General features: G+C 49.7%; 1 protein-coding gene across 1 annotated transcript in view; it reads right to left on the bottom strand.

The window, feature by feature from the left end:
• Positions 1–879: 879 nt before the first annotated feature.
• WDTC1 (WD and tetratricopeptide repeats 1) overlaps positions 880–18,334 on the bottom strand; it is a 62,828-nt gene continuing 45,373 nt past the window's right edge. Inside the window, exons 7-16 of the mRNA XM_055332002.1 lie at positions 15,911–16,093; positions 14,547–14,641; positions 14,026–14,141; positions 12,207–12,285; positions 11,483–11,591; positions 10,401–10,574; positions 7,040–7,275; positions 5,368–5,548; positions 4,236–4,428; positions 880–2,877 (exon numbers count right to left, since the gene is read on the bottom strand). Of these exons, the coding sequence (XP_055187977.1) occupies positions 2,680–2,877; positions 4,236–4,428; positions 5,368–5,548; positions 7,040–7,275; positions 10,401–10,574; positions 11,483–11,591; positions 12,207–12,285; positions 14,026–14,141; positions 14,547–14,641; positions 15,911–16,093 (1,564 nt within the window). The 3' untranslated portion in view covers positions 880–2,679. The remainder of the gene's footprint in view (positions 2,878–4,235; positions 4,429–5,367; positions 5,549–7,039; positions 7,276–10,400; positions 10,575–11,482; positions 11,592–12,206; positions 12,286–14,025; positions 14,142–14,546; positions 14,642–15,910; positions 16,094–18,334) is intronic.

The raw sequence follows: 18,334 nt of genomic DNA, 5'->3' as shown, positions 1-18,334 counted from the left end.
TTGCTGTGATAAAAAGCAACTGAAAGTTGATGCAGAACAGGAAATAAAGGCAGTAGTGTCTAATCTGATTAGAAAGTGTGACAAGTTTTATAGTGCCCAACAGGCACACTGATCCCATTACTTACTGTATTTAAGAATGAAATAAAAGTATTGTTTCCCTTTAGTTTATATGTACTATTTTTTTTAAATGACTTAGTAGGACATAATTTTTGTTATGTGATTTGAGCATAAATACTTGATAAATAGAACTGTTAGGCATTTCTTATGGTTTAAAGGCTCCATGAGAAAATGACTGAGCCACTAGTGCTGAGGTGAGTGCTGTGAGCTGAGAAAGTTTGGGAACCTCTAGTCTAATAAATCCTCTAATTCAGGGCACATTAAAAAACTGTAGGTTTGTGAAGTCCATTTAGTGGGTTGTGGCCAGCATTTTTTTCCTCCTTAATAAAATAGATTGGTAAATAGAACACATTGCATGTAGCAAAGGTAAATATTATTGCATAAAACTTATGTTCATTATGTATACATACAAATAAGTATGGGTATCTTGGGTCACAATGTAAAATGTGTATTTCTTGTTTGGGATGATTTTAGAAGCTGAAAAGCCACTAAGACTTCAACCTCCTTATTTTAGAGATGAGAAAACAGCCAGGAGAGTGAAAGCTGATTACTGCAATTCACAGCCACCAGTGGCAGGCTCTGTTGCACTCAGCCTTGCTATGCTGGGTGGCCAGTGCTCACAGGGATCCTCCAAGGCAGGCCTCATTCTACCCTGTAGAGGTATGGTCACTCAAAGTCACATAGCTACAGAAGTGAGGGATCAGTTACCCTCATTTTGGTTCCAAGACCCATTTACACCCCACAAATGCCAGCAGCCACACCTAGAACAAAATGGTTTTAATCAATTGCGTCACCCTCACTCTCCTGGGAGCGGAGCAACAAAAAGGCTCGGCTCCTGCCCCCAGAGGACAGTAAGGCTTATGTGTCTCTCCACACTGCAGGGCCCAGGCTGGGCAGGCAGGGGGCAGAAGGCAGGGAGGGAGGGAGGGTGGGACGGAGGCAGGGAGAGAGGAAATGGCAGGTGGCTCGAACACAGGAAAGCAAAGGGGCCCCTGCTGGTCCTTGGGCCCCAGGGCCCAGCCCCAGTACTCCTGCTTTCCCCTCCCTGGCTCGAGAAAGGTCATGGAGAAGAGACAGGGGAGCAAGTCCCAGCAGCAGGAAAAGCAGCAGCAGCTGTTTCCTTCACCAATAAATATACTTCATTACCAAGCTAGAAGAGAGGGGTGGGAGAGGGACTGGGTGGGGAGGAAGGGGGGAGAAGCTGCCACCTGTGTTGCTGGGATTAAAGCAATGACGAGATGGTGCCAGACCCCCCACCACTAACCTCACCACCCCCCAACCTTCTTCTTAAAACTGTGAAAAAGCTTTTAACATGGCCCTCCTGTCTCCAGGGCTGCTCTAAAGCCTGACTGAGAGGAGGCACCTGGCAGAGACCAGGCAGAGGGAGGGAAGGAGGGAGGCTGCTGCTCCCCAGAGGCTGCAGCTGGAGGGCTGGAGCCAAGTAAGCACTAAGGGGAGAGGGAGAGAGAAGGAGAGGGAGGGAGAGGGGAGGAAGGCTGAGCCACTCTCAGGAGCAGCTCCCAGCTGAGACCAGGGGGCAGAGAGAGGCTTGGTGGGTGGTGGGTGACCGCTGTCCAGTGTTAAGCTTGGGGCTGCTGAGGAGGGAGGGGGCCGAGTTAGGGATTTTCCCATCTGAGTGGCTCCGGAGACCCCCCCCCCTCCCAGAGCAGCAGGGGACAGAGAAAAGCCATCACTTCTTTGGTCTTTGTGGCGGCTCAGCAAGTGGGGTGGGAGGGAGGGCAGAATGGGCCCTTAGCGGGGAGTGCCACCTCAGCAGAGTAGGACTGGCTGGGAGCTCTGGCAGAAAGGTCACAGTGAGGCCAAGGAGCCCCCAGAAAGAGGAGTGGGAGTAGTCGTAGTGCAGTGCAGAAAGGTACGGGCATGGTGCCCTACCCTCTGCCAGGGCCCTTGGGAAAGGCTAAGCCCCCAGGGGTGGCCAAAGAGAGCAGGCGCAGGGTCCAGAGCCAGCACTGGGAGAAGGGCGAGGTCGCTCTACTGCCCAGGCAGGGGGCTGGTCTTGCCTACTGCAGAACTCCCACTTTCCTTCTGCTTCCACCCCGACATGGTAGCTCTGGAGGGAGGGTGGGACCCCATCCTTTTTCAGAACCTTCCCTGAAGCCACGGAGGAGCTAGCCTTGCCCGTAGGAGCAAGAGTGGCAACAGGACAAGGCTAGCCCTTACGGACTGGAATTCCACTCCCCTTCCTGCCGCCAACTGAAGTATAGGGCAGTCCTTGAAGACAGCTTCAGCCCTTGTCTCCCAACCTGAGGCAGGCCAGAGCCCTCCAGGGACATGGAAGTGGGAGGTGGGGGGCATTAAGAGGGGCTTCCCCTCCTGCTCTTCTGCTCAGGGCTGGGACCAGTCAAGGGGCAATCTGCCCAAAAGTCTGAAAGCCAGCAAGTTGTAGCAACCCCCCACCCCCAATGCCAAACTAACAAACAAAACAGGAAAATGAAAAAATGGGGGGGGGGGGAAGACAAACCAAAACAGAACCCCCTGACCTCCTGCCCATGGCGGAGGGTCCAGCCAGTAGCAGAGGCTGGGGACCAGAGCTAGGAGGGTCTAGCTGGGCCGGCACTGAACCTGGCCCTCGGAGCTGTCCTCGTCGTCAGAAGCCCCAGCACCCCCACTGCTCAGGCCTGTGATCCGGTAGCCCATGTTGAGCAGCATCACCTCCAGTGGGTCGGCATTCATGCGCCGCTGGTTGGCCTGGGAAGCACCCTCCATGTCCTCCACAACTCGGCCTGTGAGGTCTTCACTCTGTGGGGGAAGGCACACACACCACTGGGATGAATGTGTATGCAGGGGCAAACACACACACAGGGAGCAATAAATTTGGAGGGGACATACATACCAGGAGATGTACATGAGATTTGTACATAAACTCGTGTGTATATTGGGTGCAGGGGAATACACATACTGGGACATGTACGGGGACATGCTCACCAGGATACTTCTGTGAGGATATGACATACCACATGGGGGGCCCATTTGGTAATATACATTGGGAGGGAACAACACAATACACTGAGATATATATATGGGGGCACACACCTATCAGGATACATGTTGATGGGGCCCCATACCAGAAATGATGGGGACATACCACATGGGGGGCCTGTGCATGGACACATACAAGAGAGGACTCACACAGGGTCTATTGGGCACACCTGCTAGATACCCAGGATGGGGAGCACGGACAACACCCCCATCCTATTCCCTTCTGTCATCACTCCCAACAATGCTTCCTTTATCCTTCTCTTCTCCCCTCATGGGAGAGGCCTGTAGGGTTCTCTTTAAAATTCACAGTAAATTGCCTCTGTAATTAGATACACCACTTGATTTCTGCTTTGCTGGCTAGAAAGGGGAGGGAAGTGGGTCAGAGGGCAGGGGAGGCCTCAGGCCAGCCTGCCTGGCTACGCACTCTGGGAGTAGAAGGGACCATAACACCCTAAGTGTCGCTATGGACTGGACACTTCATAGGAATCACTTCTTTAAAACAGCCTTCTGAGGTGGTATTGTCATTTCCATTCCAATGTACGGATGATAAAAACCTGGGCCAGAGATGGTTAAATCCCTCAGGCAGTGAGTGAAGGGACTAGGATTCAAACATAGGTTCACCAGACTCCAAAGCCTGCATACTTCCCATGTAACCAAGGGATTGGTTTTTGCCCAGCTTCTGGGGGACACAACACAGTGGTCTATGAGGGGCAGGGTACTTAGGTACCTAGGAGGCGTCTGAGGTACTGTTCTCACGAGGTGGTGCTGGAGCTGCTTTGGTTCCCTCCCTCCCTGTCTCCTGTACCCCTGTCCTTGGTTACTATTTCCTGTATATGAGTCTCATCTCCACTTGCTCAGGGATATGCCCCTAGAAGGCAGGTGCCAACTCTTGCCCCGGAACTGCCCACTCACTACATTTGGCACTTCCAGAATTTGATGGTTCCCACCTTGACACAGTGTTGGACCCTTGGGTAATAGCTCACTCATCTTAGCAGCTTTTAGCCTTTGGGTGACTCATTTCCCCTCCCAACCCTTCCTGAGTCAGCCAGAGGCCTTGCACAGTGTCCAGCCCAACCTTCCTCCCTGTCTAGTTTTGCCCATCTTCTCTATACCCTTACCTCTGGCCGTGGGTTCCAGAGCCGCACAACAGGGTCAATGCCGCTGGTGGCCAGGAAGCAGTAGCTGGGGTGTGGCTGCAGGCAGTTGACGATGGACTCGTCCCCTTGGAGCACGCGGACCAGGTTGGTGGTCTCCTTTTCCCAGATGAAGAAGGAGCCATCATCAGAGCCACTGACGATGTACTGAGCGTTGCTGGCAGAGGGGCAAAGGGCAGGGAGGTCAGGTGGGGTACTGCCCTACAGCCTCAAGTAGAGGCTGTGTGGCTTAGGGCGAGGGGGAACACGGACATCTGGAGCTGCTCAGCCCCCCGAACTCTGGGATCTTCACTTGACTCAGAACTCCCACACGTGGTAATCCTCTCTCCAAACTGCTGAGCCCTAGTCACTGTCCAGCTATTATTAAGCTCAGGATTAGGGACTGTTTCAGTCCCTTCAAGATACTCTCCCTCAAAGCATATTATAAGCTCCCTGGGTGCTGGATCAGATCTTGCATCTCTTAGGTCTCTGGGAACACTCTTGTCTAAGCCTTCCCTCAGCAGCTCTAGCCTTCCCGGGTCCAGACCCTACAGTACATCTGCCCCTCACACATGACTTACACTTAGAGGGGATCTTGATGGAGAGATTCTCGAATTCAAGTGTTTCACCTACCCAAAGAAAGTTACACCATCTACAAAGGAGGGTTAGGGGTGATGGAATCTGAGACATGGGCTATGTCCCTCAGTAACTGGGCACAGTTCTGAGCACATGATGTGCCAAGACCGCCAGCTTCTGAGGGCTCTTGCCTCATACCTCCAGCAGAGGAAAGCTCCAAGTATCAATATCAAAAAACCAAGCTCTGGCACATGGAGACCGAGGGAGAGGAGGTAGGGGATAAGGGCAGAGTCCAGGCCCTGTGCTAGATGCTTTATGGTTGTCCTCATTAATCCTCATTATGGATGACCTCTGAGTGGGGATGGCTGGTCTCATTTTATAGATGAAGAGACTGAGGCCCACAGAGGTGAAGCCATTTGGTCAAGGATACAGAGGCAGAGTTGGGATTTGAGACTTCTCTAAAAGCATTATGCCCCCACCCCCACCCCTGACCTCCTGCTGCCAACTAGCCTGTGCCCTCCTCCTCTTCAGGACCTCGGACCTGCCAAAGAAATTGGCCTCCTTGATATCCGTAGTGGTGTTGCAGTGGCCACAGTAGCGGAATTGGTAGTCGTAGCTTCGCTCCCGCAGCACCATCTCATCCTCCGAGATGGAGTCCTTGCGGCTTGTGCTGCGGAGGCGGACAGGGCCGCCACCGCCACCACCAGCTCCCTTCTTCTCCTCTGGGGGCAGAGAGCATGGAAAGGTGAGGCCTGTCCCTCTTCCCCTGCCCTCCCCTGTCTCCACCCCTGGCCCTGTTTTCAGCCCTACCCCTACCCTGGAAAGCTGAGAATGACTGAGGAAGAAGCATCTTTGGACAGAGCCCTTGAGGATGTTCAAGAGGGGACCTCAGATGCTAGGAGGGCCTTGGCTCAGGTCCCTGAAAAATGTCTGAAAGCCCCAGGGATGCAGAGGCCCGCAGTCTGTTTCTGTGGAGGTGAGAGGCAGGGAGGAGAAGGTGAAGCACTACCGAGAGCCTTGAAGGGGAGATTTTTCTAAATAGATCCATGGCTCTGAAGGCAGTAAGGTCCAAGCCCTTCCTCGTTGGAAGACAAGTTACAGATCCTAACTGAGGCACTGACTGGTTAAGAGCCTTGGGTAAAATCACAACAGTTTTCTCAGTGCCTTAAAAGTGCCTTGGTTCTGCCTGCCTCCAGGCCTTTGCATGTGCTGGTCCCGAGACCAGGAAGTCTTCACCTCCCACAGCTACTTTTAATCTAGTTACCTCTTCTCCCTCATCCTCGAGATCTCAGGTTAAATGTCTCCTCCTCTAGAACCCCAGTCTGATACCAAGCCCTGCCCCATGCACCCATACCATATCGGGTCCCCATGGCACTCATCACACTCTGTTTCTCCTCCATCGCTTGGTTCCTTCACTAGGGCTGTAAACTCCATGAATACAGAAATCTCATCTGACTTGTTCACAGCTGTACTCCCAGGACCCAGCACAGTGCCTAGCACATGGTAGATGCTTGATAACTACTCAAACAAATGAATCAATCGCACGGTTAGTAAACTGCATAGGAGAGATGAGGATCCATGTCTGCCTCCAGTGAGTTCACATTTCACCAAATACCCAGCTCACTCTCCAATGCTGCTGAGGTGAGCTAGACAGGGCTTTTGAATGCTCTCTGTGCAGGTAAGGCAGTGGGTTCAGGGAGGCTGCGCTTCACCCAAGATCACATAATTACCACACGGCAGAGCCGAAGTTGGAACCCAAGGTTTTACACCACATGCATGAGGTATTTCTACTGTGCTATGCTGCTGCCTCTGTTCCAAGTGTGCAAACTGGTATAGTGCAACCTCCAGCTGCTGCCTCTTACTCAGATGTCCAATGGAACGGCCAAGGCCCTATCTGTGAGCAGGTTGAGCAGGCCCAGCTGGAGCTACATAGATGGCCTGAGCTGAGCTTATTCCGGTCCTGAGTTCCAGGCATTATACCAGGTGCTTTAAGCACGCTATTGCTAATCCTCCACAGAAACTCTGAATGGGAGGTACTATCACTCCCCCTTTACAGATGAGGAAACTGAGTCTCAGAGAGACCAAATGACTGTTCCAAAGCCACATGATTTCTGAATCCAGGCGTCACTGATCTCAGAACTATATCCTCTCTAGCATGTCACATAGGACCTCAAATAGAAAGTGACAGTAACCCCTCCTCAGTGCTCACTCACCACCATCATTTTTGGAGAAGAGGGCTGCCGTGATGTCTCGGCCCAATGCGTCACAAGCGCTGCTGTGGGCCTGTTCCGGGAACTTCCCTTTGAAGTCATCCAGGCACTCCAGGGCCTCAGCCACATACTTGAGCTCAAAGAGGCAGCGGGCCAGGCGAAAGTGTGCCTTCAGGTGGCATGGGTTTAGGGAGATGGCCTTGAGGCAGTCCCTCAGGGCATCGTAGTGGTCACCATCCCTGGGAAGGCAGGGGAGTGTGACTTGGAGGTGGGGCCACATAGCGAGCAAGGAATCCACTCAGTCTCTTCTGCTTGCTGTGGCCACCTCTGCCCACCTCTGATGGATCTCAGGGAGAAGGTACTTGGGGATGGAAAGAACTCTAGCTCAGCCCAGGCCTTGATCCCCAGGAGACAGAGTATGTTAAGGAGTTAAGTCAGGAACCCTGAAGTCATGGTGGGGATGGCGGATGGGGGTAGGGTGGGGTGGGTGGTGGGTGGTGGTGATGGTTTGTGTGTGCTCTTGGGGGGGAAAGCAGTGTCAGGCTGCCCTCTGCTGGGCACAGAGTGCAACTGTGCACTGGCTCACCCCAGGCACCCGCAGCTCTCTGCAGCAGAAGGCCTGGCATCTTGCCCATCTCAGGCTCCCCAAGCCCTCCTTTTCTTTTCCTCCAACTACCTCCTCAAATCCCCCCGGCTGGTCTTCAAAGCCATGGCCAAGGCAGGGGGCCCTCAAGGACAGTTCTGTGGTCTGGGGAAGCCAGAAGTGCCAGGCTGGGGACTCAGGGTCTGATCAGCAGGCAGCAAGCCCTCAGCCAGACCCCCCTCTGTCCTGGCTGACTGATCCACAGCAGCTGTGGCCTCTACCTCCCGGGGCTGAAGAATGGGGACTGACAGACTGGCAGAGTCAGCTCTCTGAAAGCTGATGGCAAAGGGGGGTGGGCACGCCAGGAGCTCCAAATCATCCCCACTCACTTCTTCAACCTCCCATAGCATGGTCGAAGGGAAGTGGGGATGGTTTTGTGGGGAGAGTGAGTGGGGAGGGGTCAAAGGAAAGTCTCTTGCTCTCCCACCCTATGCCAGAATATAGAATACACTCCCCAGCACCTCTCATCTGTTCCCACCTGTCATCTGGAGAGCCAGAGAGGTCATAAGAACGACTTCTTCTCCTTCGGTAACTGTTTTGTTTTTTTGTGTTTTGTTTTTTTCCTTTCCCTGCTGAGCTGAGATGGGCCTAGGACCCAAATGTGCCAAGCAGCACTCTCCAGGGTTGATGTTCCTTCCACCAACATAGAGCTCACAACCCTCCTGCATAGGGCCAAAGCAGGCCCGACAGGGAAAATGCCCTCCTGACCCTCCTCTCCTACAGCACTCAGAGGGAGCATTCAGCCCTTGCAGCAGCCATGCCCACTTCGACAACAAGCAGCTCATCAGTGTGGGAGCAGGCAGGGGACAGAGTGCTTTGAAGGCAAGGCCTGCGTCAGAACGACTGGCTGTGATGAAGGAGCAGGCACTGTTTAGAAACCCAATTACCACCTGCAAAGTGCCCCTCAGAGCTCCTGGAGAGAGCTAGACAGAGACCAACCAGGAGCCAGGGGGTGACAGCTCCCAGTGCATCCAGGAGCAGATGGCAGCCCTGGAGAGACAGGCCTGGGACAGAATGTGACATTCTAGGGGTCACTGGCAGGCATGTGGGGATGGGGAGAGCAGGCTGGCCCCAGGGCTCACCCATCCAGACTCACTGCCAGATCAATCTCCCTTAAAGGACAGCCCTCAGCACATCCCTCTCCTGCTCAAAACTCCTCAGTAGCTGCCCATCATCCCACTGAATCCAGGCCAAAACGCCACCGCTCTGCATTCCAAGTCCTTCCCAGGCCGGCCCCAGGCTACCTCACAGACTCATCTCCTGCCAGTCCCTTCCAGAACCCTCTGCTCCAGCCAAATGGATTTGTTGTTCTGCAAACAAGCTCTTCAGTCAGTCCCCCACCCCCACGCCTTTGTTCACACCATTCATCTTCCTGGGAATGTCCTTCCCTGTAATCCCCTCCTCCTTTTCATTTCCTTGCCTAAGCCTGCCCACACTTAAAGCTCATCAGACACCTCATCTTCCTGACATTTCCTTGACCCCAGCTAAAGTGACCTAACTTTTCTTGATGCCCACAGCGCTTCACCTGATCACTCAAAGACTCATTGCTTCCTGCCTCTTTGATGATGAACCATGATGTCTTTGTCCTCCGTCCAAAGGCTGGGCACTCTGGAACACAGGAACTCAAAGTGAAGAACTTTGTGTCCCTGGTCTCTAGTGCATAGTAGGAATTCAGAGAACATGTCAAGGGCACCCATGGATTGGGAAATCATTAGCCATTCTTAGCAAGAATGTAGAAGTGAAACAGCTCTCAGTCTAAAGCCTGGATGAGGACACTGTATTCTACCCAACTCCTTGGACAGAGAAGCAAAACACATCAGGATGGCCCCCAAACCATCACCTCCTGGGTTGGGTTGCCATCTGAACCTTTGGCAAACTCTTGATGCCTAAGCTAAGGCCTATGGGGGTAGCATCTTCCCAAACCCCCATCTACCATCCTGCTGACTTGGGTGGGTTTCTTAAACTTCCCTCTCTGGCCTGCCTTGTTGCAGCCAGACGATGGCACACCAGCTGGCCTGTCTGTCTGGGCAGAGCCGACGGATGCCAGACGGAGCAGAAATGGCTGTGGGCCCAGCTCTATCCATCTCCAGTCCTGGCCTCGGCTGGGGGATGGGGTATGCCTGCCTGCTTGCCTGCTGGTGCTGCAGGCAGAAGGGCTGAGAGCCCTGATGGTCTCCAAAGATAGCGGGTTCTTCAGGATATGGACCCACCCTTTTACCACCAGCCACTATGACCCAACATGACCCACAGCCAGCTTTAGATCCCTGGTATCTTGTTTGTGCTTGGTCCAATGGTCTAAGAGCATAGGGAAGCAGGCCCCAAGGTCAAGGAGCTGCAGAATCAGATAGATACCACCTGAATTCACCAAATGCCTCTTTTCTATCTAACAAGAATTCCACTGCTCCTTCATAGTCCAATTCAAGGCACAATTATGCAGCAATTGGGATTAATCATTCTCTTCAAATCCTACTTGCCCAGTGACCACATCATTTTATAACAAAATACTGTGTTGAAGCTACTTGTGAACCTGTCCTACTTCATTATGAGCTTCCTTGGTGCTTGAGACTTCCTGACTTCCAGTCTGGAGGTGGGGAGGAGAAGCCTGAGGCTAAGGAGCCCTAAGAGGCAGTGGAATGCCACTGCCACCTTCCCTGGAGGCCTCGGCAACTTGGCTCCACCAGTCCCCGTCTTCATCCCTCATCCTGGCCAGAGTCCACTCACCACTTGCGCTTCATGTAGGCAGCAGCTCGGTTCCCATAGAGCATGGCATTGTGAGGGGCCCTCTGCACGGCCTTGCTGTAAAGCTGAATGGCCTGGGTCCACTGCTGGCAGGCAAAGGCCTCGTTGGCTTGCTGTTTCACACGCTCCAAGTATGGGGGCAGCTCTACCTGGGGGCTTTGGGGAAGGAGAACCAAGTCAGGCCAGCCAAAGAAGGTCAGAGAAGTCTGCAGCCTTGCCTGAGGGCCACCCGTATTTTCTTGGTCTGTGAGATCTCCATTATCATTTAGAAGAGGGGACCACTCCTATCCTTGGCCTGGATTACTGTAATAGGTAGTGGGCACAGTCCAGATACACTGAACCAGTGAAAAAAAAAGAGAAACAGAAATGAAGCTATCACAGACAGGTTAAAGGCAATTTTCTCTCTAAGTAAACTCTATAACCAACATGGGGCTCAAACTCATGACCCCAAGATCAAGTGCTGCATGCTCCACTATCCAGGCACCCCAAGAGCGATTCTACTCTATTTCCCAGAGGCAATTCTTAATCAAATTCCTGGGCATGACAGTAGCTAGCCACCTGTCTCCGCACTGACATGAACCTTATGACCACCCAAGTTCCTCCCATGGATCTATAGAGACATCTGTTTCTCTCAAAGCTCAGAGGATTTGAGCACCTCTGTATCTAAAGTCCAGCATTGGGCCTGGCAGTGAACAGAAACCAAAAGATGGTATGGGACAAAGAAAAATATAATAGGGGAGGTCCATCTGTGTGGAACACCTTTAAGAGAGAGCTCAGTACTAAGAGGCAGCTGGCCCCCAGTTCCTGACCTAGTTACTGATACCAAGGGACTGAAGCTTCAGTTTGAGCATGACTGGAATCCTACCAGGGAGAAGCAGTATTGGAAACACTAGCCATATCCAGAAATACTCCGTTACTTCATTACAACCCTTGCCCCAGCCCCTCAAACTCTGAGGTGTGTGCCTGGATGCTTTACAGGACATGCTCTTTTCTCCAATTATATGGTAAGGTACCATAAGGTGTAACTGGGACTGAGAGGGCTGGACAAGTCAGTCTGGCCTCACCTGACATGTCCCCTATTCTCTGGCAGCCGGAAGCCGTTGCTGTGAAGGTGCAGGCCATTGGACACACCGTTGGATACACCATTGGTGGACATCTTGCCATTCTGAACTTCTGGCAGGGGTGGGGAGAAAGGAACAGCAACAACTCAAGAGAAAGTCCTCATTTCTCCTCAGCAGCCTTCCAGCTTCCATCACAGGACCTGATGGTTCCACTGTGGGCCATTCTCCCGGGGTGAATGGATCTCTCCCGGGGTGAGATCCATTCCCAGAAAGCAAGTTCTGACACACAGGCAAATGCATAAAGAAAAGCCTGTGCGCCCTCTGCTGGTTGGAGAGGGACACAGCTTCAACTTGACATTACCCTTAGCTGGGGGTTGGGGAGGGAGAAGTAGAGGTGCCTAAATCAACAGTAAGGCTCAGAGAGGAGTCAGTGAGGAGACTGATCCAGGATGAGAAAGGAAGGGCAACTACTTCAGGTCCTCAAGAGACAAGCCATGGAAAGAAACTGATTTTTCAGAAGGAAGTGAAAAGGACCGTGATGCCAACCTCTTTGATGGATCTCTCTGGCCTACTGTTATCTTCCTTCTTACTATACAGAAAAATGTTCTTTCAGGGAATCATTCCTTTTGGTGGATCACAGCCACAGTACAAGAGAAGAGGCAGCTTTCTCAGCAGAGGTGACACACATTCAAGCTCCCAGCAGAGATACCCTATCCCAAGAGAGAACTTACCCCTGAGGAGTGGCATTTTCGAGGCAGGAGGAAGGTATATGGCCGCTGCTTATAAGTCAGGTCAAACAAATAGACCTAGAGAGGAAGGGTCAAGAAAAGAGACAGAGACCATGAGGTAAGAATGTGGCTAGCCATGAGCAAGGCCTTGGTGGCTTGATGGCTCTCAGGAACACAGTGGGTGTTGAGGAGGGAGCCATCAAGCAAGGCCAGGAGAGGTTCCTATGGAGCAAACCTCAGACAGGAAAATATTCCCAGTTCCTGGCCCTTAGGGTAGACTGCTTAAAACACTGCCATTAATTAGAATCACGTTTAAGTTGGAAAGGTCCTCAGAGGTCACAAAGCCAAATGTCTCACTTTACAGATGGGAAAACTGAAGCCTCAGAGAAGGGAAGCAATTTGCCCAAATTAACACTGCTACTTACTTATCTCAGCAAACATTATCTATTATATTATTATCCGTTATACTATTAGTATATCTATTATAGCATCCATAGTATCTATTATAGTATATCTATTATGCTAATAGTAATATATCTATTATACTATTATCTATTATAACATTTTTTGAATTCTTACTTTGCTTTAGAAACTTTGCAAATTGTTTTATATGATTTATCTCATTTCATCCTAGAAACCACCCCATAGAGAGGTACTACTGTTTTTTTAGTTTATTGTTTTTAATAATCTCTACACCCAACATGGGACCCAAACTCACAACCCCAGGGACCAAGAATTGCATGCTCTTCTGACTGAGACAGCCAGGTGCCCTAAGAATTGCTATTATCACCTCTTTATAGAGGAAGAAATACAGGCTCAGACTTTACTTACCCAGGGCCATAAAAGCAACATGTAGCACAGCGAGGACCCAAAACCAAGTCTGTCTGGCTCCAAACCAATCTGCTAGACTGCCTCTCTACTCATCCGTATGTTACCTTTAGGCCAGGTGATGGCTCAGCAATCTGAAGCCAGAACTATATTCTGAACTCAGGTGCTCGCCTGTTCTCTATCCCAGTTCTTTGGTACATAACCCATCTTGCCTTGTAATGTCATCAACTGGTTCGCTTGTCATGTTTCCCCTGTCAACCTGGGCTGGATCATGGTTCACATTTGTTTCCTTCATGTTTATAATAATGCTAGTCCCACAGAAAGTACTCAGTGAATGTATGCAGAATAAATGGATTTGAGCAAGGCTTACTAAATATCCTGAGAATATGCAAATAGTAACCTGCCATAATCAAGGAACACTCCTACAGCTGGCCCTAACCCACAGCCTGGCTCTGAGCCCCAGGATTTTCTCCTAGGAAAAAAGATGAGGAAATTGAGGCTCAGAAGAATGAAGACACAGTATGAAGAATGAATTCACAGTACACAGAAGATAGGTCCTGTCAGTTCTTTTTTTTTTTTTTTTTAAATTTCTTTTTTTTTTAATTTTTATTTATTTATGATAGGCACACACACACAGAGAGAGAGGCAGAGACACAGGCAGAGGGAGAAGCAGGCTCCATGCACCGGGAGCCCGACGTGGGATTCGATCCCGGGTCTCCAGGATCGCGCCCCGGGCCAAAGGCAGGCGCCAAACCGCTGCGCCACCCAGGGATCCCGGTCCTGTCAGTTCTAAAGTTTAAGAAAAAGCCAAGGCCAGGGCACTTCTCTAGGAATTCCAATGATGCCTTGTTGCTCCTACATTTCACCATAAAGTCATTTACAATAAGGCTGTTGCTTCTTGTCTGCCTCATGGTAGTGGGAAGTGAGAAATAAGACCTGGCTACTGAATATGGGTGGTGGAACAAAGCCACCCTGGGCAGCCATACATACCTGCTCCCCTCCCATGTTGACCAGTAGCTCTGTGCCATTGGGGCTGAAGGTCACATAGGTGGCAACCAGCACTCGCAGACGGTTGTTGTAATCAGGCAGCTTCACTGGCAGGTGACCTGTGGGGAACAGCTTAGTTACCCTAATTGAGCTTCTCCATCTCCCCCCAGAGGGGCAGGGGATTGTATGAAGCCAACCATATCAATAATGGTAGCAATTACATTCATCATAAGAGAAGCTTCAAGTGTTGAACACTTACTAGATGCACTAGGCTAATTGCTTTTTAAATACTCTATCTCATTTAATCATTATGATGCCATTTTATGGAAAAGAAATTAAGATTTATAAAGGGTAATGGTTTGCCAAGGTCACAGTATGGCTGGTCAATGACAGGATTAAAGTCCACATCTGCCTTACTCTAAAACTCTTGCTCTTGACCACCATGCCATGCTGTCTCCTGTACCACCCCAGAGAGAGTCAGCACCCAGCCAAGAATTTGGGGCCAGAGCTGTACTCAGTCCTACCTGCTACGTAATACTGGGCTGCACCATCCGGAAGGGGCTTCTGCCGGTCACAGAAGGTGTGGACACCTGCTGAAGGGCTCTGCTTCATGCTCTTCCTGGTGGGAAGGCAAAGCATATAGATTATAACCCCTAGCACTACCCCTGGCTGGACCAGACAACAATTCCTTTTTTCTTTTTTTTTTTTTTTTTTAAAAAAGTCCTGTCTTTTGGCTATGTTCTAATGTGATGATTGGTGGAAGTGGAACTGAAGAGTGACAGGGTAGTATTTTTTTATTATTTATTTATTTATTTATTTATTTTTACATTTATTTATGATAGTCACACAGAGAGAAAGAGAGAGGCAGAGACACAGGCAGAGGGAGAAGCAGGCTCCATGCACCGGGAGCCCGACGTGGGATTCGATCCAGGGTCTCCCAGATCGCGCCCTGGGCCAAAGGCAGGCGCCAAACTGCTGTGCCACCCAGGGATCCCCAGACAACAATTCCTAAAAGAAAACCTAAATGAGGGATCCCTGGGTGGCGCAGTGGTTTGGCGCCTGCCTTTGGCCCAGGGCACGATCCTGGAGACCTGGGATCGAGTCCCACGTCGGGCTCCCAGTGCATGGAGTCTGCTTCTCCCTCTGCCTACATCTCTGCCTCTCTCTCTCTCTGTGTGTGTGACTATCATAAATAAATAAAAATTAAAAAAAAAAAGAAAACCTAAATGAGTATCTCTGAAAGGAGGTACCTTTCTTCCTTACCTCAGCAACCCCAAAGGTTCACCAACTAGATAGCCATGGCCACATACATTACAGTGCTTTACAAGTAGGTCCTGTCCATTGTCTTGGTCTTCATGACCACCCTATCATCCCCATTTTACAGATGATGAAGGTAGGGGTTAAGGTCCACTCCAGGTCATGTAGTGTGTGAGGAGAAGCAGTGGTTGCCTAAACCCACAAATGAAAGTAAAGCAGGCCAGACATCCCTGTGTCTGTCCCAGGAGTCAAGTGAAAACCCAAGCTAGCAAAGCAGGTCTGGGACTTATGTGGAGTTTCTGAGTATATTCTACGTTTGTTTAAAAAAAAAAAAAAAGAATAAAAAAATTAAATTTTCTAAAAAAGAATTACAAGATTATAACTCTGTACAAATACTCAGAGTAAAAGAACAGAAGAAAATATTATACACAGTGATTTCTTTCAGGTGGTGGACTACGGGTAGTTTCTTTATTATACTTCCCATATTTTCCAAAACAAGTATGGATTACATTTTTTTTTTTTAAATCACAAAATTTTAAAAACCTACCTCAAAAAGAAGAGGGCATGGCAACGAGGGAAAGGGGCAGCAGGTTCCCAGAGACTTGCCCAGGGGAAGCCGAACTATTCATACCTGTGGTTATGGATCATGCGAATGTCATAGAGCCTCACAAAGGGCCCACTGGCCCCTACTGCCAGGCAGTTGTTGTCCTGGGGGTTGACAGTGAGGCACTTGGCCTCCACCAGCTGGCCACAGTACTCTGTCAGGTCAATCAGCACTTCCGAGTGTTTGCTGTTCTCCCGAAGGTCATACTGGCTGTGAGAGAGGACAATGTTAGGGGGTGGGGGTTGGGTCCTCCTGTGAAGCAGGGTAGAAGCTAATGCCTTGTTATATAAAGCAACTGAGAGTGGCTTTGACCTGTTCCTTAATAATAAGAATGGCAAAAACCATTCCTATTTCTTTTTCTTTTTAAAATATTTTATTTTTAAGTAATCTCTACACCCAGTGTGGGGCTTGAACGCATTACCCTGATACCAAAGTTGCAAACTCCTCCAACTGAGCCAGCCAGATGCCCTGAAAAACCACTCCCATTTCTTGAGTGCTCACTGTGGGCCAGGCACCTGAAATAGGCTTCTCACACAATCTGTCTTATTCTTCATATAACTACTGAAGGTAAATATTATTGTACTGTTTTTTTTAACAGGTATCAGTGATATTGCTATTAAATACTATTACTCTTGATTAATAAGAGTGAGAAATTGCTTTGTGTCCAGTACTGTCCCTAAGTGTTGTGCATGGCTTATCTAATTAAATCCTTCCACCATCCCCAGGTACCATTAGAACACTGAGGCTGAAGGCAGGTAAAGAGCCTATCTGGGATGACACTGCCAATAAGTGTGAAGCTGTGATAGTGCAGAGCTGGCGAGACAGCCTTTAACCACTTGGCTCTTCTCCTTAACTCTACTTTTAATCTAATTTCTTACAGGAAACAGAAGAAGTATAGAGGTGACAGAAAAAAGAATCTAGAGGTCACCAAAGAGCTATCTAGAAACAGTGCGCCAAGACAACTCTGAATCCCACTCAGGCGGTAAAGGTCATGCCAGACATCCCGGGCAGTAACACGCCCCTCAGTGCAGTTTGGGGGACTGTTGTGCTGTCGAGAATGGCACAGAGAAAGAGGGAGGATGTCGCCTGTATGCTCACTCACCTCCTACCTAGACATTGGCAATAATCTCTACCCTGTCTGCCTTACCTTTCTAAGCCAATCTCATTAGATTACTTTTCCTAAAATACTGTTTTTGTTATATCACTCTCCTGCTCAAAAAACTGCAGATTCCCCAACACTTCTAGGATGAGTTTATTGTTAGTTTATTTTTACCAAACTCCTCAGTCTGTTTTCCAAGACCTGATTTCATACCAGTCTTATTCCTCAGTTTTCTGTGTCAGTTACAACTATCCCCTATGTGGCCTATCTACCCCTGCCTTTACAAACTCTGCTTAAGTTGGGGAGGCCACTCTGCTTTTCCTTGCCCACGCAAATCCTGTCTATTCTGGAAGGCCCAGTGTATGCTCACCTTCTACTAGGACACCTTCCCTGACTGCGCCTTTGCTTAAGTGCTTAGGCTCCAATTCTAGATGCTTAGCTTCTACCTGCATCCCTGGCACACAGTAATTAGTCAAGGTCAACAAGAGTAACATGGAGTTGCACCTGCCATCGCCAAGCGCTTTCTTTCTTCCAAGTACTATCCTAAGGTTTTCACAGGCATTATCTCTGTTTTATTTTATTTTTTAAATAAATTTATTTTTTATTGGTGTTCAATTTACCAACATACAGAATAACACCCAGTGCTCATCCCATCAAGTGCCCCCCCCAGTGCCTGTCACCCATTCACCCCCACCCCCCGCCTTCCTCCCCTTCCACCACCCCTAGTTCGTTTCCCAGAGTTAGGAGTCTTTATGTTCTGTCTCCCTTTCTGATATTCCTTTTTTTTTTTTAAGGATTTTACTTATTTATTCATGAGACACACACACACACAGAGCAAGTGAGGCAAAGACACAGGCAGAGGGAGAAGCAGGCTCCACACAGGAAGCCCGATGCGGGACTCGATCCCGGGTCTCCAGGATCATTCCCTAGGCCGAAGGCAGCACTAAACCTGCTGAGCCACCCAGGGATCCCCCTTTCTGATATTTCCCACACATTTCTTCTCCCTTCCCTTATATTCCCTTTCACTATTATTTATATTCCCCAAATGAATGAGAACATATAATGTTTGTCCTTCTCCGATTGACTTACTACACTCAGCCGTTATCTCAATTTTAATACTCAGGCCAGCAAGGGGGATAATATAATTCCCATTATACATGAATAAACTAAGATTCAGGGGGTAAAGTGACTTGCCCCAAACACTGAGTGACAGAGGTAGGACTTGATCCCAGGTCTGTCTGACATCAGTGCCCTGCTTCTAACTGCTGTTTATGAATGATTTACATATCTCTCCACCATTGTAACAGGGAAGAGGGCATAAAGCCCTATAAGATCTAAAGGGAAGCATTAAA

This window comes from Nyctereutes procyonoides, unplaced genomic scaffold (genome assembly GCF_905146905.1).
Source record: "Nyctereutes procyonoides isolate TBG_1078 unplaced genomic scaffold, NYPRO_anot_genome, whole genome shotgun sequence".
NCBI lineage: Eukaryota > Metazoa > Chordata > Mammalia > Carnivora > Canidae > Nyctereutes > Nyctereutes procyonoides.
This window is presented reverse-complemented; position numbering and strand designations above follow the sequence as displayed.